The sequence below is a fragment of the Nilaparvata lugens genome, chromosome 11, assembly GCF_014356525.2.
Source record: "Nilaparvata lugens isolate BPH chromosome 11, ASM1435652v1, whole genome shotgun sequence".
NCBI classification, from domain to species: Eukaryota; Metazoa; Arthropoda; class Insecta; order Hemiptera; family Delphacidae; genus Nilaparvata; species Nilaparvata lugens.
Window position 1 is genome coordinate 13,196,736 of NC_052514.1, and position 27,461 is coordinate 13,224,196.

Sequence of the window (27,461 nt, forward strand, 5' to 3'; positions counted from 1 at the left end):
AAATCATGCATCATACGTCAATAAGCTAATTATTTTTTCAATGCATTGTTGGAGAGTTATGGGCTTTGATACTGCAAAAGGTTAGATGAAAGCCTGTGTTTTTTAATTTATTTCTTTCAAGAGCATATTGCATAAACGATTGAAGATGTCACAAAACTCCACTGGATCAAACTTTTAGAGAAATCAAGCTTCATTTTTGTATGATCAGTTATAACGGTGGGACGCATTGTTCCCAGAATACAAGCATAAGCAAAAAATGCAACTTTTAATCCACCCTCATCCCTCTAGTATTAGGGGTGTAAGACTTTTGATATGTTCACCTCTTAACTAGTCCAACAAAGTTGCAAAGTAAAAAATCTGTTTTTAAACATTCCTTCTAATTCATTTGTGAATAAGGTTTTGTCAAAACTGATGATTTCACACAACACTAAAGCTGCTGCAATAGTCGTGGGGAATTTAATAAAATAGAAAATTATAGGCTACATCAAATTGAAGAGAATTCAATGTTCTATGTGCTCATGATCAGCATGAATATTGTTTATTAATAATTAAAAAGGTATGATGCCAGAAAGAGCAAAAAATGAGAGGCAAACTTTTTTTGTTTTCAAAAATGTCACACCATGAGGCTCGGTTTAACTATGGCTTATAAAAATTAAATTTTGCACAAAATATTAATGTCCGTAAGACGAATAATAATTTTCGAGATACATTCGCAAAAACAAAGAATCGTACCTTTAAACTACCCTCACCCACTTACAGGGGGTAGGGGTGGGGAATTTTGATGTGTTTACCTCCAAACTATTCTAAACAGAACTGGGGGGTCAAAAAAGTCGTCCAAATTTTCCCTCTGTAACCCTTCTTTGACTGGACTATCAAAGTATTATCAACAGTTCCATTTTGAGAGCTGAAAGCTACAACACACAGAGAATATTATTAAGGAATTGAGAAATATTTTTGGTTTCAAGAAATCAAAATGCATAAAAATCCAAAAAAGAAATTTATTATCAGTGATGACGTGTTATCGGCTAAAACATTACAAAAATATGACAATAATTCAGTTAAGTATCTAGTTTAGACCCAGTTTTTATTCTCAGAAATCCCCAGATTCAGCTATGTCCACCAAAATTTATAAATTTATCGTGAAAGACATGCATGCCTCATTTGTTGGTAAGGAGAGGCACATAGAAGGCATGCGTTAAAAATGTTGATCCTATAAATTTGCGATGAGAAATGCAAGATGAAAGACATGACGCTGATATGGACATAGCTGGAGGAGAATATGAACACAATAATTCATATCAGCATGTAGCATAGTATGTTACACAAGTATGTAACAATTATGACATTGGCACTTGTAATTGAATCAAGTCTTAACAAAAACTTTGTCATAGTGAATTTTTTACAAATTTTATAACATTACTTCTCCCTAGGAGTTTATCATTTGAGTCAAAAAGGGATTTATATATTGCTGATTTTGTTTCCAAAATATACTTAACAATATTTCAAGTCAATAAAAGGATCTATAGATTGCTGTTTTTATTTTTGAAACAGTAAAAAATCGGTTACACAGATAAAATTCATAGTGGTTGGAATTTATCTAGCAGATTGATTAAGTGTCGAATAAGTGATTATTGATCAAGTGTTTCAACTGTTGAATATTTATATGAGAAGCATAATATCTTCGATTTTAGAGGAAGCGACTGTCTTCTAATAATAATTTTCAATTACTGTACTCTAAATTTATTTTTAGTAAATAAAGCTGTAAGGTGTGCTCCTACACTAACTAGTACAGTCTTGACAAAAAGTTAAATTAGCTGCAATAATTTGACTGTTTGACAGTAAATTATTCGTTTTAAAAACTATTTTATAGTCTCACAAACACACTATCCATTCATACAACATTTGCAAATTAGTTTAGCAAATCAACTAAGCCTAAAAATTACCATGAAACTTACTAAACTATACACATTTTTACACAAAATTAATACACTAGAAATTATTACATCAATTACTGACTTCATTGATATGGAAGTAACAATTCATAATATTCTATTCTTCAAATTAAACATCACATAAATGTATTTATATTACAGCAGCGAGATTAATAGTATTCTAGGATTTCCCTCGATTCATATGGGATTAAAATAATCCTAAAAAGTTTCCAACAAACATTGAAAATATCAATTGAATATTTTTTATTCCATTTCATGAAATGTTTCATTTGAAGATTTCATTTTCATAATAGTCAACTAATCTGAATTTCCATCTTACCATTGAGAGGAGAAATCTGCAATCACATTATTTTATCTTCATCTCAAGCCAAAGGATTCACAATCATACCGGACTCTTCAAAAATCATATTTTTCATTAATTTAATACATATAAAAACAGCATATTGATGAGCTCGTATCAAGAAATTATTCATATTTTCAATGAATTGTTTAAGAATACAATAATTAAAACCCTGAAAATTGAATGTCTTCAAATTTAGTATCACCCTGAACAATTCTTAACAGACAATTTTCAATCTTTCATGTTAAATGCATGACTATAATTTTATTTTATTATTGAATGGAATAAAATAAAACCAATTTCCAAAAAAAGTTTTATATAGGGCTATTAGACCAATAGTATTTTGGATATCACAGAATTCTCAAACTTATTTTCAATAATAGTTTTGCAGTTTTATCACTAGTTAATTATTGTGTCCTTGGAAGTCCAGAATTCTTTGTAAAATGTATTATTAGATTTAATATGATACATGAATAATTTTAAGATGACTTAATGGCAGAGAATCAAAATATCAGTCTGTAAATACTTTTGAGCTGCCTTGGTTTTATGTGGAGTATTTTGTTAAAGATTTAACAAATAAAATAGTCGACTACAACAAAATAAAGGTGAAAAATTATTAGAACAAAACTATGGAATAATATCAAATAACACAACAATTTCAATAAAATAGTCGACTACAACAAAATGAAGGTGAAAGATTGATAGAACAAAACTTTAGAATAATATCAAATAACACAACAATTTCAACAATAATAGCTGCCTCTTCATTTTGTAAGGGAACTGTATTAATAAAAACAAAAACGATGTACGGTAGCAAATTATTGACTTTAGATTTATATTTAATCACTTCTACTTCATATAATATAACTCGGGCTACTTTAACAATTTCTGAATTCAACTGTGGCCATTACTCTCGACATAAACAAGTCTTGAAATAGGTACTTATTTAGGAAAAAACAAAATTTTGAGCCAGATTAGTAATTAATGATGAAAGTAGCCCATCAGATAGCTTCAAACTTTCTTCAATTATGATTAAGACAGTTTAAAATCCATAAACAAACTCACACATTTTCCCCGAGAATTCATATGTGCCACACAAAATTTATTGACTTAATTTAATATGAGTTTATCTTTAGAACTTCATGTATTAAGCTACTGTAGTTGTTATACAATTGTCAGGATGAGAGTAGATGGATGAATATATTATTAATACAATCACAATACTGGTTCTGACTCTAGAAAAGAATTTCAACTTTCTTTGTAATGTATTTATAAATAACCAATCCTTCAATCAGTAAAAACGAATTGAGAGTTTAATAGAATAAAACCAGAAAAATTAAATGTTTCTCTTATTATTTTCATTACTGTTGTCATTATTACCTTCCACAAAATGAATATAGCTCCTTTAAACCCTCGTGCTTGACTTCACGATTCCTCAAACTTCCAAAGAAATCCTTGTTTCATGAACTTTTTAGCATATTTATCATTCTCCTTTCTAACATTAAATCACACCTTTAAACCTCTGTTTTAGGCTACACGATTCCCTTGACTTTCAGCCAAAACTCAAACAATTAATGAATGAGCTCTTGGATGTTAGACTCTCTAAATTCCTGAACAAATTTCAGGATTGAAATTTAATGTTTCTGATAAAAAGTAATCACGATTGTCAGATTCCATCTTGCTATAGTAAGATTCACTTTCAATTGTCAGCATTCATTATGAAAAGCATTAATTCCACCCATTTACTTCAAACTGTCAGAGCATTCCTTTTAAAAAATATCAATGCAAACCATATAATGACGGATTGAAGGAAAAAAATTGGTTGATTCAGCATTGATGGTTTTATGAGATATACTGACAGTTTAAAATTAATCTCACTGTACCATAATCATCTATAAATTTCTTCATAGCCCTTGTTTTTCGAGAATTGTATTTTCCACTGTAAAGACGGGAACAATTTCTTCACTAACCCGTGCTTCGCGAAAAATTTATCCAATATTCAAACAAATCATATTCTTAACAAGCTCTTGCCTGTAGTGAGATTTACTTTCAAATCTGTAACATTCGTTCATTATACTTTTCTCGGGCCAGTCCCGTGTTTTGGATGAACACGTTGAGTCGTCGTCGGTCCCGGCTGCCTCAAAAGAAGTCGTTAGGTCATGTCAGAGGCCCTGAAATTGATCATTCGCGACCTGAAATTGATCAGTTGCGACCTGAAAACTCTGACACCAGACCTGAGCCAGCCAGGTTACTCGATATTATTATTATAAATACAGTAGATGATATGTATAGTAGATTGACATGTTTTCTGTACCTAGTTGTTCAAACTCACTGCCGGCGCACAAGTTTTTCTTTGCCGGTAGTGCCATTTTGTAAGTTAGTATTTTATCAATCTGTATTATTTTATGGCAAAATAAATTATTTTTAATTTGAATTTGAGTAGATAATACTCAATACTTCCCATACAACCAATGCTGACAGGTTGAAACGAACCTCACCATACAATATGCTCGCCAAATACTTCGAAAAAACAATATCTATCTTACACGTGCCTCGCTACATGAATCCTTCAACTCCTCACGTTATTAGCCTATAACAAATCACAACAAACCATTTCCAAATCTACCTACGGTTTTCCAACCTATTTTACACAATTTCCCCCACGTTACAAGTCAAGACCCTCAACCAACTGAGCCCGTGCTTCGCAACAGGACTTCTTCTACCGCTCACTTTCTGAATAAACCATGTACCATACCCGTGCTTCGCTACACAACTCCCACGGCGCTCACTTCAAACTAGTAGTCTTTTCGAATTTCGAACTAACTATGATTTCGTCTCCGCTGCTAATGTTGTAGCTGTACAGCTGTTTGTTGGGGTATTTCATTTCTTCAGGGCCGGTGATGGTTTTCATGTCCTGGAAAACATACAATAGCATAATTCACAATAAATTATATTGACAATGTATTAGGAAAATATACAGAGTGGGTGAAAAGTCCGAAAACGGCTTAATATCTCATACACAAAGGTATTTTGACGGTGGGTGTGATTGGGAATCCTACTCAAATTGAAAATACTAGGCTACTTTACTATGACTTTAAAAATCTTGTCCGCCATCTTGGATCCGTCATATTGGATGCAACTTTTTTTTATATAGGAAGGTGATCATGCTATACATGATTTCTATACGGAATTTAAAGAAAAAATGAATAATGAAAACCGCACATCGATATCTCAAACCGTTTGGAAGATATTCACATTATTAATCAATACCACTTATTTGTATTTCATTTCTGATTTGCATGGTTATAATAATGAGAATATCTTCGAAATGGTTTTAGATATCGATGTGCGGTTTTCGCCATTCATTTTGTCTTGAAATTACTTATTGAAATCATGTATCGTAAGACAACCTTCCTATTTAAAAAATAAAGTTGCATTCAATATGGCGGATCCAAGATGGCGGACAAGATTTTTAAAGTCATAGTAGAGTAGTATTTTTAATTCGAGTAGGATCCCCAATCACACCCACCATCAAATTACTTTTGTGTATGAGATATTAAGCCGTTCTCGGACTTTTCTCCCTCTCTGTATATATCATAATAATTAACTTACAATAAACAATCATGGAATACAATGAGCAGAGTAGGCAAGCTTTCTTTACAACACAATCCAGAGTATTTTAAAAAAGGCATTTGTAATATAATATCTAATGTAGATCTGCAAAATGAAAGAGCTAATGACCATGTGGGATGGAATGACACAGTCTGGTTAGAAAGAGTATCACATTATTTGCTCAGTACAATGGTGGGTAATGAAACTATTTAACAGGTATATTTTGTATTTCATTTGTACGAGTAGATTAGATTTGATAGCTGACAATCTTCTAGACTCCATCGTGTAGACTCAATCTTCTAGAACCTCGTGTTTCTTTGAGCATCTTCATTTTCAATCCATCATTAGAATATTATGCATAATAATATACGATAATATAGCAAAAAATAAATAGCAGGCTAGCATTGAGACTAGATCATACATTCTTCATGGTATTGGTGATGAAATAAAGGTTTTTTTCTAAAAATATTGATTGGTAAAAACGTTTTTCTATTATTAAAAAATGTCTCAAAATTACTGTGGCGTGCGTGGCGAGCATGACAGTGCTCTGCAATAGCGCTTCTGCCACCTGGTTTTTAGGGTCCTGGGCCCTGCTACATAGGATACTATTATTAAATAAATACGCAAATTCACCGAAACAATCTCACTCTATTGAAAAAATCCCATAACAAACATCTAACACACTCTCTCTCTCTCTCTCTCTCTCTCTCTCTCTCTCTCTCTCTCTCTCTCCTCTCTCTCTCTCTCTCTCTCTCTCTCTCTCTCTCTCTAAACATAATCACTCCTCAATCACATTACTAAAACTACATCTCACTATATCACGCACAACCTTCCTCTAGCCAGCGCGCCTCGGAACGTTCTCTCTCCAGTTTCGCCTCTACGCGGTCATCACTCTCTCAGCTCACCGGTTCAAAAGTCCAATTTGGTGGCCTGAGTGATGACTCCGCTATTCTAATAATTAATAACCTATGAGAGCGGGGTGTTTGAATTGTTACATTACTTAATTTGCCATTTTTTTGAAAATACAATAACTCTCAAAAGTTGATATTATAAGGGAAATTCCTCTTTATCAAAATCAACAATACCGTGAAGAATCTATCCTCACAATATCATGAATAAAGCTGGATTCGCACACAAGACACAACAGGGACAATGTAGAGTTAACAGTGAAAATATAATTAACACGATTTCTAATTGGACTATTTCCATTCAGCCCAGCCAATTGATAATACTGAATAATATGAATAATACATACAATATGAATAATACCATAAGAACTTAAGTAAATTATATTTTCACTGTTCACTACCACTGCTGTGAGCGAATCCAGCTTTAATTCTCAATGAATTTGGAATTACCTGTTACAAAAATTTAAACTTCAAGCACTCATGTCTCCAAAAGTGATAATTAGAGAAGAACATCCCTTAGAAGCGTCTTTTATTTTGATAACTTGATAGTATCAAGTGACAATATCATAAGATATCATCTGATATTTGATAATATTATCTGAATCAAAAACTTTGAAAAATATCACCAATGAAAATAAAAGATTTTTAGCGTTTTGCAGAACCTTAGGCTCAACTCACACTTACGCGGCTCAGGTTGAGAAGTGACTCGACTCTAATAGAGAGCATGTGTTTCCAAATGGTGACACTCAGACCAGTCGATTCTAGTCTCCGCGACGTCACCATTTAAAAACACATGCTCTCGACTAAAGTCGAGTCTCTTCTCGACCTGAGTTGCTTAAGTGTGAGTTGAGCCTAAAACTAGAGCTCTGATTGGAATCACATTTGTTCTATCATCCTATCTAATCTACTTGGAATTTAGTCAATCCTCACCTGATCGACGTAGAACAGCCTCATCTTAGCACAAGGTATCTTGGCGAAGGCCTCCAACTTCTGCTTGAGCTCGTTGACAGTCTGGTAGACGTTGATTTGTCGCTCCTCGGCCATGTTCTCCTGGGGAAATGTCACCAACACCTTCACTCTGCTCTCAGGTCGCAGGTCAATGCTCACCAGTGGGTCTAGTTTGCCGTGGATTGCTACCAAATCTGTGTAACTGAAACACCGAATTCATTCATTTAATATTTGATCATCAACAAATTAGTTGAACACATGATTTAGGGCCGGTTTCCGAGCTCGAGATTTAGCTAAGTTCCAGACTCCAAACAGCTGGAGTCAGAAAACTGGCTTTCCGAAAGCCAGGACGTAGTCGCAGTTTGTATGATAATCTTCATTTTCCCATTTCTATAATAATTAATTGGAAACGTTTTTCCTTGACGAAATGAAACATTCCTAAATAATTCAAAATAGCTGAAACTTTACACTATTTCCTCTTTATTTTATTTTGTGTAAAATTTTCTAGATTTTCGAAATTTTTATGTAAACATGGACCTGCGACTACGCCCCGTTTCGGAAAGCCAATAATTTTCTGACTCCAGCTGTTTAAAGTCTAGAACTTAGTTAAATCCCGGTCCCGGAAACCGGCCCTTATTAATGTATTGGCCAATGAAATTGGTTCATAAGACATAATAAAAGAAGAAATAAGGAGAAAAGGTTTTTTCAATTTACACAATGAACAGAGATAATATATGTGGAATTTCTCCATATTACGGTGAAATAAAAACGATGTTGTCAGTTCCACTTTCCACATAATTTATTTGAGCCAAACTTAAGTTTCAATGCACTAAGGCATTATCTTTAGTGGTCTCAACCAAAAAAGACCACTGAAGAAGATGCCTTAGTGCATTGAAACGTGAGTTTGGCTCAAATAAATTATGTGGAAAGTGGAACTGACAACATCGTTTTTATTTCACCTTACAATTTTTTCATTAATTATTTCTGAACGAAAATCCAAAATTAAATGCTGTAATTCACCCCAAAGACTTCTACTACTGCAAATATTGACAGCAGGGTAAACAGCTAGATGGAAATTCGATGAGCGCTACTATTTTAAAAAAATATTTGTCAGCCCGGGAATCGAACCCAGTACTTCCTAATTGCCGGTCAGGAATGCTAACCCTTACACCAAACTGACAATCTCTGGATAGCAGTGCTCATTTTATACAAAGCCATAGCGGCCAGCCAAAAAAATGAATTTTTCCATTCATTCATCCATTGTTCAATTCACTCATCTATTGTATTGTATTTTTTGCCAACGATGTTATTAAGTGGTAGAGTGGACATTCCTGTCCGAACTTCGCCACGTCATCAAATGAAAAAGTCATTGTATTCTATTCACAATAATGTCAATGGGGGTTTGAGTACAGCAGTATTCACCAAAAATAATCATTCATTGGCTACTCGACAAATCAAAAATCGAATTGAAACGCCTATTCAAGTAGATACACAATATACCTACAGGCGAATAAAAACTATTTTATTTCACTAGATACCAAAAACAATTGAACAAACATTTCATACAATATCAGGGAATAAAAATATAAATATCTGAGTACCCTTTCAAATCATTTTGTCACAACATGTTTCGGACATTAATGTCATTTCCACTTGAAAATATGTCCGAAACATGTTGTGACAAAATGATTTGAAAGGGTACTGAGATTTATTGACCGAAGCGAAGCTGAGGTCTTAGTTTCGACTCGATCGGCTTTTGTCTGTTTGTTTGTTTGTACCGCAGTTACAGTCGCAGTTCTTGTCCGATTTGGATGAAATTTGGTATACAAGTTCTTTGAAACAAGGCGCAGAAACGTATGTGTAACGATTTTTGATAAGAGCTCCGGTTTTAATATAAATTGAATATACATTGTGCCGCTCTAAAATGTGCTGTATTGAATGAATGGTATTGTTGGAATGCTATCGATAGAGGACAAGAGTTGTCAGCGGTGAACCTTGAAACGTCTGAGCCGCTCCAAATCATACTGTATTTATTAATTGAAGAAAACTTCTCACTTTATTGCACCATTTTCTTCTTCCCTTTTCAACACGATATTTCCCTGTTTCATAGATGAATAGTTTCTAGACCTACCGAACCGGCCGGAGACATCACAGCTTAGTTAGTTAGCTCTTGTTTTCGCTTTAGTATGAGATCGGAAACTGACTTGTGAGCATAAACATTCTGCATAGGCATAACAAGCCGACATAACATTGAATCCACTTTTCATGAAAAACATTATTAGCAACCTCCTGTCATTGTCACCAACAAACCCATGTTATTTAGAATCATTTCCGTCTCACTATCGTCTGTGAGACGATTCATAGTCTAAATTGCCTACTGCATATTCAATTTTTCTGTCAGTTGACCAATTTCTTATAATTAATTGTTAGAAAATTTGTAATATTGTAAATATGGGGACGATATGAAGGTACCTCCTTGAGAGACATTTATAAGTCCGGTGTCCCTGGAAACAATGTCTTTAGCACTTTCAAATGAGAAAATAATAGATGTCATGGATAAATCTCACAATATACTGTACTTTCTTAATGGCCTTTCTCATTAGTTTGGAAGTTGTAGGCTATTCATGAGCGAGGTCTACTGTTCGCAGAACTACTAGTATTTTTATTTATATTAAAAGTAGCCCTAAAGAAAAAAGACAATATCAGGGTAGCTTTATATAAGGTGTTTATGAATACGGTTGCGTCTTACCGTTCAGGTCGATCACTCTCAGGTTTGTCCATGTAGTACCTGATGAAAGCCCTCTCAGCATCCTCCCTCTCCTCTGCCCCGATCACCCCTCCGCCGTTCAGGGTCTGTATGTTGGGCAGCCTGGCAACCAATAACCATCGTCGCTCGTGTTCTGTGTACTCTTGCGGGTACTGCAACAACAAATCAACAATGTTCAAACTATTTAATTCTATATCAAGTTCATTCTTACTAGCTAACTTCTCACTTTAATATACCGTAATCAAGTTCAGTATTTCTTAAGGCTGTGCAAAGGCTAAAAATAAACTTTCTACTGGTGATATTTTTCAAAGTTTTCCGATTTGTAAATCATCAAGCTATCAAAATAAAAAAGTTTTCTCAGAAAAACTTTTTTTTCCGATCATTGCTTTATGAGATATGAGCGCCTAAAGTTCAAATTTTTGGGACAGAACATTTCAAATTCGGTAAGAGATAAATCCATGAGATTCGGAGGATAAATTCTTGCACGACAGGATAGGAAGCTCTCAAATTATCTGATTCTCGATATGTCAACCCAATCATTTTTGGGCAATAGCCTGTTTTTTCTTTACCGACTATTGTATTGTTTGCTCTAATAAATAAATAAAATCACACGATTGGAGAGCTTCCTATCATGTTGTGCCATGCCGACTCATCTGACAAAACTCCTCGTGTGTTTCGGCCCTTAGCTATTCTTCCAAACTGGAAACATAGAAATACAAGAAAATACAATTAATCTCAGATTCATTCACGAGATTAATCTTTAAATTTTATGATATATTATGAATTTTTTAATGATCAATCTCGAATTTGGTCACCAAGGAAAATGCATTTTATAAACTGGATGATAAAAATGAATGAGACATTTAATGAATGAACAAATAATTTAAGTTCTGCGACCAGAGAGTTCAGGAGTAAGGAGTTCAATGAATTGAATAAATTGATTAATTGAATGGCATGAAGAATTACTGCACCAACACCTTATTACACAGTCGAATATACTGTTTGATCAATGTTTGATTATTGTTAGATGACTTTTCCTTTTTATCAAAATAATATAAAAATCATACTGTACCCTTTCATATTCTAAATTTTATTAATGCAGAACATATTTCAACTCATGACAGCCATTTTCAAATGTATGATTATAAACATGGTTGAATCTTTGATCAATGGTCTTTGATGGCCATAATTCATGAAATATATGATACTTCAACTCGAGATCTAATAGGGATCATATATTTCACCAAATAAATATGAATTTGAATCTGCAATGCGACCCTTAAACATTTGTTGTAGTTGAGGAGGATAAATGTTGCCTTAAGAACGCAAACAGCAAACAATTGAATCATTCATTCACTAAATTAAATGCATGAATTTATCAAATTAATTCATTAAATGAATGAAATGCTTCAAATTAAATCATAACATGGATGAATTCATCAGCTAATTAATTCATTAAATGAATGAATTCATCAAATAAATTCATTAAATGAATTAGAATCATTCTGGAAATTGTGCCAATACATATCAATGAATCAAATGAATGAGTTTGACCCACCTCAAACAGCGGGCAATTGAGTATGCGCAAACTATGCAGCGCAGGAAACTTCCCTAATCGCTCCACATCCTCCCACGAAGACAACAGGGTGTGATTTAGGTTGATGAACCCCAATTGCCTGAACGGCTCATGCGGCGAATCGCGCTTCTCACTTCCCTCGCATTCGCTCTCTGTTCGTGAGTAACCTCCGGGCGAACAGTTCGGCGAACAGTTTGGCGAACTGGAGGGTGAACTGTCGGCAATAGGAGCGCACGGATCGAGCGAGGAGAGGGGACAGTGGGCTAGAACCAGGGACTCTAGTTGCGGGAATGCTTCACCCAGTTTGCAGATTTCACGCCAGTGGGTGATTGGGTTTCCTGTAGAAAATTGAAAGTTAGATTAATAAATTGTGCATTGTGTGGATAAATAATAGAATTGTTCTCCTTATGTGTGAATAGTTGGGTTAACAAATTGTACATTGAGTGGTGAAATAAAAACATTTCAAAATACATTTTCGATCCTGTATTGTACCTCCCTAATCTCAGAATTTGAATGCCAGTGTGTGATTGAGTTTCCTATACAAGATTGAGAGTTGGATTGACTAATTGTACATTGAGTGGAGAAATAATAACATTATTCACATTATGTGTAGAGTTGAATTAATAAATTGTACAGTGGATGGATAAATAATTATATTTACAGGCTATTTAAATGCTGTAATTAGACCTCCCTAATCTCAGAAGTAAAATGCCTGAGAGAGGGTGATTGGGTTTGCTGTACAAGATTGCGAGCTTGATTGAACAATTGTGCATTGAGTGGAAAAATAATAAAATTTCAAATTACAGGTTATTTAATTGTGCATTGAGTGGAAAAATAATAAAATTTCAAATTACAGGCTATTTTCCAACCTATAATTAGACCTCCTCAATCTCAGAATTTGAATGCCAGTGTAGAATATTGATAGCTAGATTAACAAATTGGGAATTGAGTGGGGGAATAATAACATTATTCACATTGTGTGTATAGTTAGATTAACTAATTTTTCATTGAGTGGAAAAATGATAACATTGCTCACATTATGAGTAGAGTAGGATTAACAAATACTGTAGTACATCGAGTGAGGGGAATAATAACCTTTTAAAATACAGGTTAGATACTGTAATTGAACAGAAAATCTGTATCAAATTCCTGGAGAAATTAATTCTGAAGTCTTTCATTCTTTTTAATGAAGGAATAATCATCCACATGAGTTTAGGACTTTGCTTGAATAGTCTGTTCAAGGATGCATTATACTTTATATCAGAAGATAGAGTTATGAGTCACAATACAAGTTATATGCTTTATTGATTCCGCTACAATGATTTAAAATGAAATGATTTTCATTTGAAATGAAATTCCACAACATTTGTGTGTCTAGTATAAATAAACAAAAAAATTGAAAACGCGTCCTTCCAAAATTCTCTGTTCTTATCAGAAAATGACAACGATCACAAAATATTCTGAGAAAATAGAGAGATTTGTATTGGATATATTTGAATCATTGTGAATACTAATCTACAGCAAAGACTAACCTGTGAAGTGTAAACTTTTGATGTTATTGTGCTTGACGCATTCATCAGTAAGTGGATTCTCCAATTCGACGGAGCTCATTTCGTTCTTACTTAAATGTAGTTCTTCCAAACTGAAACAATACAAAAATACAAGTTCAGATGATACGTAAAAAGAACCCCACAAGACTTCCAATATTTTTTTCAGTAAATGATTCAATGACACAAGATTAATTATTTTTTTAAGATACAAAGACTTCGTAAATAGATGTAATTCATCTCATACTGTTTATTTTGTTTTCTCCGTGTTCGAATTACAGATGGGATCTGAAGTTCACAATGCCAATTTAATACATAAAAATCAAAATGTATTTCAATGTTACTATGGGTGTATTTGGGTGAATTACCAATTGTCCAATATTTTAACTTTTTGTTATTTGTGTTTGTTACCAGTATCGCAAATTATTAATTATCAAAACATTTTGATCAAACAGACAAACAGATTTGAGGAATTCCCGTCCTTATATAATAATGTATTTGTACTGTCAATTTGATATCATACTGACTAGTCAACTAACAAATAGCTATGAATAGTGTGAATTGCTTTTACAAAAGAAACTATAAACACGAATAAGCATGGTAGATTGACCTAATGAATACAGGACTGAAAATAAATTTGTTGAATGAATTATAAGTATATAATTTACTTATTTATTCAATCAATTTTACAATAACTACTAATAATCAAAATTATATTGGGAGAGGAAAAACAGGCCAACCATGTAATATTCTTCTCCCAATTCTGGAATTACATAACATTTGTGTGTCTAGTATAAATAAACAAAAAAAATTGAAAACGCGTCCTTCCAAAATTCTCTGTTCTTATCAGAAAATGACAACGATCACAAATATTCTGAGAAAATAGAGAGATTTGTATTGGATATATTTGAATCATAGTTGATACTAATCTACAGCAAAGACTAACCTGTGAAGTGTAAACTTTTGATGTTATTGTGCTTGACGCATTCATCAGTAAGTGGATTCTCCAATTCGACGGAGCTCATTTCGTTCTTACTTAAATGTAGTTCTTCCAAACTGAAACAATACAAAAATACAAGTTCAGATGATACGAAAAAAGAGCCCCACAAGACTTCCAATATTTTTTTCAGTAAATGATTCAATGACACAAGATTAATTATTTTTTTAAGATACAAAGACTTTTCTATGGTCGTAAATAGATGTAATTCATCTCATACTGTTTATTTTGTTTGCTCCGTGTTCGAATTACAGATGGGATCTGAAGTTCAAATAGATGCCAATTTAATAGACTACATAAAAATCAAAATGTATTTCAATGTTACTATGGGTGTATATGGGTGTATTAACAATTGTCCAATATTTAAAATTTTTGTTATTTGTGTTTATTATCGCGAATCATCAAAACATTTTGATCAAACAGACAAACAGATTTGAGGAATTCCCGTCCCTATATAATAATGTATTTGTACTGTCAATTTGATATCATACTGACTAGTCAACTAACAAATAGCTATGAATAGTGTGAATTGCTTTTACAAAAGAAACTATAAACACGAATAAGCATGGTAGATTGACCTAATGAATACAGGGACTGAAAATAAATTTGTTGAATGAATTATAAGTATATAATTTACTTATTTATTCAATCATTTTCACAATAACTACTAATAATCAAAATTATATTGGGAGAGGAAAAACAGGCCAACCATGTAATATTCTTCTCCCAATTCTGGAATTACATAACAGTTAACAGTTTTATAGAATAAGTTCGAAATAAAGTTTTGTCACTTTCCACATTTTCGCTTCACTGTTTTTAATCCAAAATAATTTGAACATATTTGTACAAGAGCTGATCAATGTAAAAAACATGGATACAATAAAGTAAACGATTAAATACAAATAAACTGCTGAATGATTACTGACTTTGGAAGGTGTGAGAGTAGCTTGCGAACGCTGGCCCACTCAATGTTGGTGGAGTTGAGCACCAGATTCCTGAGGTGGGGGAAGTCCTGCAGTGAGCTGTGACTCAAGCACTCACTCAGCGCGTTGAAACTCAAGTTGGCGAACTTCAGGCGAGGCATGCTCGTCAAAATGTTCATTACCTACAACAAGAAAAATGGTAAAACTTTTCTGTGTTGGAGAAGTGATAGATATCCAAGTGGAATGAAAACGACTTGATAATGGCTAAAGTGTATAAACTGTGAACTTCATTGATTACTAAAAGGTAAATTATACTGATTTGGATGAGTGAATACAATTATTATCACAAAAATGGTCAACTTTCCTGTGAAGTTGTGATGGAGAAGTGGTAGATATCCATATTGAATGAGAACGACTTGATAATGGCTTAAGTGTATAAACTGTGAACTTCATTGATTACTAAAAGGTAAATTATACTGATTTGGATGAGTGAATACAATTATTATCACAAAAATGGTCAACTTTTCTGTGAAGTTGTGATGGAGAAGTGATAGATATCCAAGTGGAATGAAAACGACTTGATAATGGCTAAAGTGTATAAACTGTGAACTTCATTGATTACTAAAAGGTAAATTATACTGATTTGGATGAGTGAATACAATATTATTATCACAAAAATGGTCAACTTTTCTGTGAAGTTGTGATGGAGAAGTGGTAGATATCCATATTGGATGAGAACGACTTGATAATGGCTAAAGTGTATAAACTGTGAACTTTATTGATTACTAAAAGGTAAATTATACTGATTTGGATGAGTGAATACAATTATTATCACAAAAATGGTCAACTTTCCTGTGAAGTTGTGAAGGAGAAGTGGTAGATATCCATATTGAATGAGAACGTCTTGATAATGGCTAAAGTGTATAAACTGTGAACTTCATTGATTACTAAAAGGTAAATTATACTGATTTGGATGAGTGAATACAATTATTATCACTCAATTATCTGTTGTCATGGTGAACGTGATATTCTCGAGCTCAAAATTGATGTGTTTTATAGAATTATTTTGTAAATTTGAAGTTTGTTTTATGTTTTTACGGAAGTTTTATCATTAATCTATCTAAATTTAAAATTGTTTGTTTTATTCTGATTTATATATTCAGATTGATGATTTAGTCAGTGTATAAATTGAAATGGACATAACCTACATAATAGTTGGACAATTTAAGCAAAATTAGGAAATTGAAGAAGTTTTGGGCAATAGCCTGTTTTTTCTTTTCCGACTACTGTATTGTTTACTCTATCAAATAAATAAAATACAATTAGTGAAGTATGACAATTAAGAGTGCATTCAAGTACTTGAAATTGCAAGAATTTACTTCAAAGTGCATTAGAAGTGTCTTGCAATGCATTTAAAGTGACATGCATTCAAAATACTTGAAAGTGGGTTACAGATAGTCGTATGCAGAAAGACGAACCCCTCTGTGTGCGTTGCAACTTTCGAACCCCTGGGGAGGGATTTTTCCTCCGTATGTCTACATAGTTCCGTCTGTTGATGTGTGCGTTTGTCTTGATGATACTACTGATTGATAGGATGGTACATTTTATCTACTCAAGCATCAGCATTCACCAGTACTTATCTAACTTGCAGGGTAGTTCTAACTTAATAATATCTCTTGTTTCCCTACCTTCTTGTTGTTCCTCTCCCCCCTTCTCCTATCTTGATATATTCCACTTTCAAGAACCCAAAGTTAAACATAAAAAACCGTAATGTAAAACATATCGATGTTTCTGGAACTATATATGATATTTATCAGATTCGGGTTTTTATAATATCGGATATAGTTCCAGAAACATCGATATTTACGGTTTTTAATAATATCATGTATTATAGTTCCAGAAATATCAATATTCATGGTTTTTATGTTTGGCGCTAACTTTGGGTGCTTGAAAGTGAAATATATCAAGATAGGAGAAGGGGGAGAGGAACAACAAGAAGGTAGGAAAAGAGAGATATTATTAAACTACGTACCTATATCTGATGGCAAACACTAGCAGACATAAGTTAGATCTGCCCTGCAAGTTAGATAAGTACTGGTGAATGTGAGAAGGAGGAGAGGAACAACAAGAAGGTGGGAAAAGAAGAAGAATACAGAAAAGCATGTATAAGAAGAGTAAGGAAAAAGTATGAAAATCAGTAAAAGTATGAGTATAGGAGATGTAGAAGGAACAAAAAAAGGAGAAAGAGAAGAAGGAAGTGACGGAGATGGAGGAGGAGCAGGAGGAGAAGAAGAACGAAAAGGAGTAAGTTTAATGAAGATCAGTAGAGCAAGTGGAAAAAGAAGAACAACAAGTGAAATGTACAAGATCTAGGAGAGAAAAGACAAGGTTTAGGACAAGGATAACACAGTAGAAGAAGGAGGAAAAACATAGAATGAATTGGAAGATTAGGATGAGGTGAAGAAGGAGAGGAAGGAGAGGAAGGAGGCGAGCATAGAATAAGATGGATGAGAAGAAGAAGGAGAAGAGCATAGAATGGGAAGAAAGAGAAGGATGAGGAGAAGAAGGAGAAGGATGAGGAGAAGAAGGAAAAGGATGAGGAAAAGAAGGAGATTGATGAAGGGAAGCATGAGAAGGAGGAGAAGGATGAGGAGAAGTAGAAGAGCATGGAATGAGAGAAAAGCGAAGCATGAGGAGAAGTAGAAGAGCATGGAATGAGAGAAAAGAGAAGTAGAAGAGCATAAAATGAGAGAAAAGAGAAAGCATGAGGAGAAGAAAAAGAAGGATAGGCCTACTATCTTAGTGGATACAAAGTATTTTATCAGAAAAAGAAAGATATACTGTAAGGCTCAACTCACACTTACGCGACTCAGGTCGAGAAGAGACTCGACTCTAGTCGAGAGCATATGTTTCCAAATGGTGACACTCAGACCGGTTGATTCTAGTCTCCGCGATGTCACCATTTGAAAACACATGCTCTCGACTAGAGTCGAGTTTCTTCTCGACCTGAGTCGCGTAAGTGTGAGTTGAGCCTAACCGTAACTAGAAACTTGAAATACGTTACGGTTTTAAATAAATAGATACTATGACTTCTTACCTCAGCCCAACTGTTGAGATTATTCTGCGCCAGATCCAACTCCTCGACCCTCTGACATTTGTCCTCGAGCACCTCCCTGCCCTCACTCCGGCCGGCGCCGGCAGAGTCGATGCCCAAGTCATTGAGCACCAGCAGCGAGGGAATGCAGCGTCGCGGCGACTTCTTCGGCACATAAATCGCCACAGGCAGATCGGCCGTCAGCGGCCCGTTACCGGTCAAGGCCTCCACCTCGCCGTACTTGCATTCTATCGCCTCCAACAACGATGGCATGTCTTCATTTGATCTGAAAAAAGAGTCAATCCATTTAGGGTCATATGAACCATCTACGTTCAATGCTAAACTAGTTTTACATGTAGCCTAGCCATAGAAAAAATCAAGATTAGTATGAACAATCTTGATTGTTTATTCTAAAGGTGTGTACAGATTTACGCGCTGCGAACAAGAGCAATTCACTTTTAATCAGCTGACGCCAAGCTTTTTATATCTGTATCTTACCGATTCTGTACAAATACAGATCAGCTGTACTTATAATCAGCTGATGAAAAGTGAAATTCGCGTGTTCGCGGCGCGTATATTTGTACGCACCTTAAGATGTAGCTAAGGTTGAATTTATTATGTGTTGAATTATAAATTTAATTATTCCAGATTAGTATGAGTTACGAAGATCGGATGACGTCATTTTACTGCGGTTACACGTACGTAAACCCGGGCTTAAGAATAATAATCACTAGTATGAGCAAAATAGTTATTCAATAATATACGTTATCTCTTTTTCAATTGTAAAAAATCATTTAATAATAATATCGAGTGACCTGGCTGGCTCAGGTCTAGTGTCAGAGTTTTCAGGTCGCAACTGGTCAATTTCAGGGCCTCTGACATGATCTAATGACTGCTTTTTAGGCACCCGGGACCAACGACTTAACGTGTCCATCCGAAACACGGGAGTGACCCGAGAAAAATATCATTCCAAAACTTTCGAGTGAACAGTGAAATTTTACTGAAAAAATGAAATTATATGGTTTTGAAGGCAAGGTTCTCAAGTGGTTTGTATCATACTTTGATGAGAGATATCAGCGGGTGGAAATACAATCTCACCCTTTTGTGTATCAGTCGGAATGGTTACAGGCGAGGAGTGGGGTCCCTCAGGGATCAGTCTTTGGTCCTTTGCTTTACCTTCTATATATTAACGACTTGCCACCACACCTTGAACCAGCACACTGTGTTTTATACGCTGATGATGAGAGTATTTTATTGAAAAGTAACAGTCAGCATGACATGGAATCTGAAAGTAGAAGAGCTCTTCAAAAACTAGAAGAATGGCAGGCCTTAAATATGTTGGTACTGAATTACAATAAGACTATGCAGATTCCATTCAGCACGGCTCGGGAAGCAGTATTGGATACGAGAGATGGTAACATAGGTTCAGTAAACGAGGCAAAGGTACTTGGAGTAGTAATGGTCTCTGAACTCTCCTGGCGATCTCATTTAGACCAACTAAAAAGCAACTCAACTCGGCAGTATTTGTTCTTAAAACTTGGAACGTGAAAAAATTGCTAGATACAGGAACGCTTAGAAGAGTTTATTTTGATGTGTTCCATTCTCTTCTTTCATACGGTGTTATATTTTGGGGCAATTCAACTCATGTAATACATATATTTAGGATTCAAAAGTGGGCGGTTAGAGTGATGGTGGGTGAATCTATTAGAGCAAGTTGCAGAGATGATTTCAAAGAGTTAAAGATTCTCTCACTACCAGGTGTATATATTTTGGAGGCTCTTTGTTTTATTGATAGGAATAAAGATAGGTTCAATACAGGAGATTTGTTCCACTCATACAATACCAGATATAGACAAAACCTCAGAGACGACATTTTTGTCGAGAGTCATAGTCACTATATACATGTTGCATGCAATTATTGCATGCAATTTATATATTGTAGTTCTGATTTTTTAATATATTATTTGGGTACATAAGAGAAGTCCAGAACCAATTTCTTCATGCAAAATTTCCTTGTGCTAGATACAGAGTGGCCGTAAAACCCCGTATTTTTGGCTCATTTTCCAGTTTTCAGCTTTTTCTGCCAAATCTCGTAATCGGACAGAAAAAATTGTTCTCGCCTTTTTTTTAGATTAGATCCATTTTTCGACCGAATTTGACTTATGATGCATGATCTTGGACCGCCTTGACGAGCCGAGAAGAATGAAGTGTAGAACGATGAAATCTGAGCATTGTGTAAAAAGTTATAAGTGTCCTTGAGCGCGCCTCTCCACTAGGAAATACTGAAATGAAGAACGGGTGATTCTCATAGAACATAATCTCAAGAACTTATGTCTCTGAGCGGAATATCAATACGCCCAGAGGGATTTTGAATTATACATCTGAATGGTAACAATTGGGAGATATTGTTGATCAAAAACTAAAATTCATCAAAATTTATATTTTTCTTCAAATTTCACTCATTTTTGAAAAATCATAACTCAGTACTCATTGGAGATAGAGAGTTCCGAATGATCTCATTTCATTCAGAATTTTATAATCTAAAAAAAGGCGGAAACAAATTTTTCTGTCTGATTACGAGATTTGGCAAAAAAAGCTGAAAACTGGAGAATGAGCCGAAAATACGAGGTTTTTGGGCCACTCTGTATCTAGCACAAGGAAATTTTGCATGAAGAAATTGGTTCTGGACTTCTCTTATGTACCCAGATAGTATATTAAAAAATCAGAACTACAATATAAATTGCAAGCACACCCCCTTTTTTATGTCTATATTGACTGAACTATAATGAATAGATGAATAGTATGAATGAAGATTCATAAAGAGTGCAGGAATTCGGATTTATAATTCATTGCCAACACGCGTTAAGGCTCTCACAGGTGAGAAGTTTAGAATTAACGTGAGGGAGGAGTTGTTGCAGGTTTGTCCTTATTCCAGTGAGGAATTCTTTTTGCATTATGAAATGCAAAGATTGACGACTTAGAATATAATTGACAAATCCGTATACCTCTTTCATAGGTGGTCAGTGGGATGAAAAATGAAAAAAAAATGAATCACAAATTTCGATGAATCGCCTTATAAGAAGCAATGATAAGAGGAAGTTAATACTCTTTACTTTTTCAACAGTACATCATCAGCTGAAGAGTGAATAGTTGGCGAAACTTCAACGCAGTAGGTAATCTATATTGGTTCAGTTCACGCATCACTTGAAATGTCACACACAAATTGCATCCAATGCACCTTGGCACTGACGACTATGCACTTTCCAAATGCATTCCATTGACGAACTGCATTCAGGAAATGCACCAATTAAGAAGCGAATGACATTCAACTAAAACACTTGTAGCCTAGTAGGGTTTGAAGATTTTAATGAAAAAGTTGAGGAGATATTTCACTCAATTAATTGAAAATTAGTAACGAGTTTCACTAAAAATTACGAGAAAAAACTGAAAAATTACGAGATTCCCTAAAAATTGTCAGCATCCATTATAAATGAATTGGCTGCTTCTCATTCAGCCAAGGCTTAAGGTTCAAGTGAATCTCATTATAGATAGAAAAACATTTTTGGATATATTTCACTTTTATCATTATAATATCGCAAATGAATAAAACCAAAAGCTAGTTATCTTGGTTGATTTATTTTTCGTCAATTATAAATTGAAGATAACATCTTTTTAGTATTGCGTATTCTGTCATTCCATCTAATTTACTCGACTTCGATCATAGAGAATAGGTAGATCCATTATTCGGCTATTTTTGACTAACTTGAAAACTTAGGTAAACTGCCAATAGCTATTAAAGAAACAGTTCCAATCAATTCATTCAAATCGAAAACAAAAAACTGGCTCCTGTCCAATAGAATCAATCAATCATGGAGAACAATAATTAGTTCTATGAAAAATTTTCCATACTGTTTCATTCTCATTTTCTTCATTATAATGATTTTTACCCATGAGTATTATAAATGTTTTTTATGTTAATTTTTTATAAAATTTCTACATCATAGGTTATCAATTAATTTTCTTTTTTAAATTTGTGTATAGAAATTTGGTTTTAATGAACCTCTACTGACTCGCAAAATGTATCTTTATTAGAATTTTTAACTCTTGGCATAAAATCTTAAACAATAGCAAAATTAGTGGTATCCCGACACATATTCATATATAGTGCGGGCCACATTTTCTTAGATCAGCAAGTAATCAACCAATTGTATTAATACTTTGTAAATAATTGTAGCTTATATGCTTTTTGTAAACATGTCTATAATTTGAATAAACTCCTCTGGTCGTGTTGTACCTCGACCAGAGACATTATTATTATTATTATTAGGTTCCTTTACGACAAATAGATCAATAAATCTATCAAAAATTCTCCAGCTCAAATCTCCACTTGAATTTAAAATTGTTCACTACTGTATATAATCATAGAATATCTTACTGGAAAAAGCCTCATCAATCAACCGAGAATCTATTTCACGTTCTATAAATTAGTAGCCAAATCAATTAGGGCCTGCTGTTTGATTGAAATATGGATTGCTATTTCAGTCTGTTTTTTAGTTGAGAGTGGAATTTTGGCAGCCATACAAAATCGCTCAGTCCCCAACGCAACGCGTGGATTTAACCTAAATAGCTGAATGGACGGAAGAACACACTAACTTACGTGTTGCCTCACAGAGGCCGTTCAAGAGGATAAAAACAAAAAAGAAGAGGAAAGGGGGAAGAAAGAATAGAGATCTGGTTGTAAAGGGAATCTGTTGTAAAAATAGAGACACAACTGTTCAATTCTAAAATGTGGGTCAACTATATCGTATACTAATCTCTCCTCTATGAACTTTTTGACCTTCGATAATGATAGTAACGTGAGAATCATAAGCATTGATTGAATTGGAATAATGACCGCAGTAGGATTCACTTTGAAATGTCTGCATTGAATCGGAAGCTTTAATGCTATTGAAAGGAAATGTTGTCAGTCGAAAGTGAATCTGGCTATACTAGACACTAGAGTGTTTAGTTTGCTAAATCTTCATTCTGGAGCTTTTCAATTCTGATACGATTATTTTAATCCTGTATTGGGAAGTTAATTTATTTGTGAGGGGATATCTAGGCTACTCGTCTTTGACCATGACCATTCCGTACTCATATAATATATTTTATTACCGTACCGTATAACATTATATTTATCTGGTACTACACGAACAAAATTATCGTTCAAGAGTGTTTTTTCCTTTAGCCTATTCAGTTTATTTCTCTCAGAGAGTAGTAGCAATGTCATCACAATGCTAATGTTAAAGTTTAGGTAGCCTACTTCTCGTTAAAGTATCGTATTCACATTGGTAGGTCAATGTTGATAACCAACATGGACTAGTTCAATTATTATTGAATCAAACTAATTCAGTAATTGATTAAAATGCATGATATTTTACAGGCTAGTTAAGACTTTATGTGCTGTGATTAATTTTGACAACATTGTTTCGTTGATCTATTTAATTGGATGTGATAAGACTATTGAGTTCAAGAGTATGATACTGGCTGTTTATAAGCTTCCATTTAATAGAAATTTCCATCTTCATCAAAATTTAAATCCCCTTCCAAATTTGATAGATCAAATACTTATAATTTAAATTTATCAGTTCATCATTAAATAATTCCTATTCTTGAATAAGGAATCTTTTGTTTCAGTATTTAAATCCTTATCACTCGAAAACAGTGATTCTATTCGAAAAATTGTACTGAAAAAAGTTACACAAAATTTTATTTTTATCACAATGGGAAACATTTAAATCACTCACGCCATTCTTCAAATTTTTAATTGCAAAAATCCTTTCAAAAATACCACTTTTTGAGATAGATGTGTTTGTTTCAAAGGCCATAACTCGGGAAACATCAATTTAATTGGAGAATAGTACTGAACCAGAATTGTAGAGCATTTCATTTTGATTTTAATTGCATCTGAATTTATTCTGTAGCTCGAGTCTAAACAAAGTTACAGTCAAAAACAAAAGCTCTGTCTCTATTTTCGGGAAGTCATGCACCTATGAAGCTACCAAACCAGACTGGCTTTATGATCTCGGCTGGAGCTGGAGTCTTATCAGACACGTTTCTGCTACCTGGCGGAAGATTTAGAACTAATTGAGCGTTAGTTGCATTTTTCATTGCTAGATAGCGCGGACGCGCTAATTGGTTGTGAAGAACAATCATTACAACAATTTTCACGCTACTGAGCATTGCGAAATTTGTGAATGTGAGATTTATATAGCTTGTCAAGTCCTTTTTTGTCCTAGCTTGCCAAGTGAATTATCGAATAAATTTATTCAAATGAATTTTTAGACTATTAATTTAATATATTTTTTTAAAACATTTTTTAAAAAAATAATATATTTTTTAGCCTACATATATTTTTTAAACATATATATTTTTTTCAACAACATTGTTTATAAAGATCAAATTTTCTCGATCATGGAACATGGAAAACTGAAAATAAATATTTCAATCTCCTTTAAAATTGATGGACAAAATTTATTTTCCACAGAGAAAATAACATAATAATATTGTTAAGATAACTAAAATCGGTTTCAAGCACTATTTATTTATCATCAATAACATGTTTTATGAGTCTTCACCTAACTAGGAATTTTGATTTATCTTTTATTGTGGGTTATTTTCAAACCTACACTTGCTTTTCAATGCATACTAATTGTTTATGAAGAGAACAGCTGTGTCAAGCAAACATCAGACAATCCTTTTCCCCGATCCTATAAAGAGGAAAATCTTGGGAAGGAGCCAAGTTTTAATTCTTCAACAATAAAACTCGCACATAGTCGCTTAATTTCTGGATCGCTATCAAACTATCTCGATCTCTATATCCAAGAATGTCCTTCATAGTTCACATTTATTACTTGTATTTTCAATTGTGTTGAATTGTTAACGTATTATTTTTATAAATTGAACATTTCAAGATCACTTTGGAAAGCCCATTTATTATAATTTTTCCCAACAACTCCTTACCCGATCACTGAAATTTTCCCTTGAGAAGTGAAAACGAGACAGAGAATGAGAATGTTTTTTATTTAGGCTACTCCTGTCTTAAAAGTTGTAAACGTTTTATTAATTCAGCGTGGGAAATATGGAAACTCTATCCATCATTCAAAGTGTTGATTACCTACATCTACTAAATACGAATCCCAAATTTTAGTGTAGACTTGGAAGACTATTATCCAAATAATTCTCACGAGAATATATCAGAAACTAAAAAATTGATCAGAAAATAAAACTGTTGGATTTTAAGGTCTTTCATCTTTCAAATTGATTGAAATTGGAATTTTTCAAATAATTGCAGAGAAAATTCGTAAAATTTATCCTTCAATGTCACGAAGTAGGTACCGTACTCCATTCGTTACGAAAAATTCAATCACTTAATTTATTTCAAAGGCTTAAAACTCATCCATCACTCATGTTAATCCTCAAATTTGTCACAAAAGTTCAACAAAGATCAAAAATAATTCTCCAGCAAACAACACTGCACACAGAACACACAACCGCAACAGAGTATAACCCTTTGTTTACTACAACATACTTTCACTACAGCTGATTCACAACACAACACAGCAATCACAACATTTTCCAATAATCAGCTGGAACTGAACACAACAACAATATAACACAGATCACTTATAAATAATTAGATGACAACACAAAACTAACACTGATCAGGAACAGAAACTGGAGAAGTTGATTGAAGAACACAGAAACAAAACATAGAAATCAATGCAGAGTATTGACGTACTACGCACTACACTGTAGAGGTATGTCCATTTAACTTTTAAATGGACCCTAGAGAAACTGAACGTAAATGACAACGATTTGTACGAAATGACACAGATTTGAAATAGATTTTAGATATTCATGAGAGATTTTTGACTCACTTTAATGATCAACTAAGAATTTCCAACGTAGAGACATTTATTTAGGAGCCCTGTACTCCGACACTCTGCTTTGTTTACAACACACTGACAATGACGCTATGAAGCAGCTGAGACTGGCTAGTTCCAAAAGCCACCGCTGGTAGCGCTAGTGCGCTAACAAGGTCATTCCATAAGCCTACGAAAGAGCAGAACGGGTAGAAGTTCAGTAGAGAAGAACAGAGTTGAACAGAAAGGCCTCTTTCACACGATAGGAGACGTGCAACTTGAACACTGAACAGTGTTCTCGTTTTTTTGTCGAAGTACATTGAGTCAAATCGTGTCTTTCACATGGTGACTCCTATCCAGGAACCTCGTTTTGTCACGTCTTTTCCCCTCGAGGCAAGCAGAGGCAAGATCTAACAACTACGCCGCCGTTTCCAAAAAGTATGACTCATCACTTTTTTCTCAAAGTCTAACTTCCTTAAAAATATAGATAGAAGATTTCTGATTTTGGATTTGGATTCAGCGACCCCAAATTCTTTAAAGCGTAAGTCCCGTTTTCGAAAATATCCGAAAACAAGGTAGTTATGGCTGTTTTTAATAAAGCTTTCTATTATCATATAATTATACGGTAAAAACGAACAGGTAATGTACTATACAGTACGTAAGTACTCTAGCTATTATAATACAACTTACACTGTATTCGTGTAGGAAATTTGGTAGGTTATTTATCTTGATTTCTGGAAATACCCCAAAATAAGGGAGTAAGATAACTTTGAAAAACCAAAGTTTTCCTGCCGATTGAAGAAACATTAAAAATTAGTCTACAAGACATATTATGTCTTAGAATAAAAACGTGTAACAAATATCAGATCACTATTCAAGCTATCTAGCTTTTC

The 27,461-nt window shown here is 33.9% G+C and overlaps 1 protein-coding gene across 2 annotated transcripts; it reads right to left on the minus strand.

The window, feature by feature from the left end:
- Positions 1-978: 978 nt before the first annotated feature.
- Positions 979-26,758, minus strand: LOC111054888 (tubulin-specific chaperone cofactor E-like protein). 2 transcript variants are annotated; one of them, XM_039437619.1, is made up of 8 exons: positions 26,584-26,758; positions 18,668-18,950; positions 15,574-15,752; positions 14,597-14,706; positions 12,086-12,441; positions 10,510-10,679; positions 7,743-7,962; positions 979-5,206 (listed from the first exon to the last, which is right to left on the minus strand). In XM_039437619.1, the coding sequence occupies exons 2-8, from the start codon at positions 18,935-18,937 to the stop codon at positions 5,078-5,080; spliced, it is 1,434 nt and encodes a 477-aa protein (XP_039293553.1). In that variant the 5' UTR covers positions 18,938-18,950; positions 26,584-26,758; the 3' UTR covers positions 979-5,077. The 2 variants fall into 2 exon arrangements, with proteins under 2 accessions (XP_039293553.1, XP_039293554.1); XM_039437620.1 differs by lacking the exon at positions 26,584-26,758 and adding an exon at positions 19,763-19,916.
- Positions 26,759-27,461: the final 703 nt, after the last annotated feature.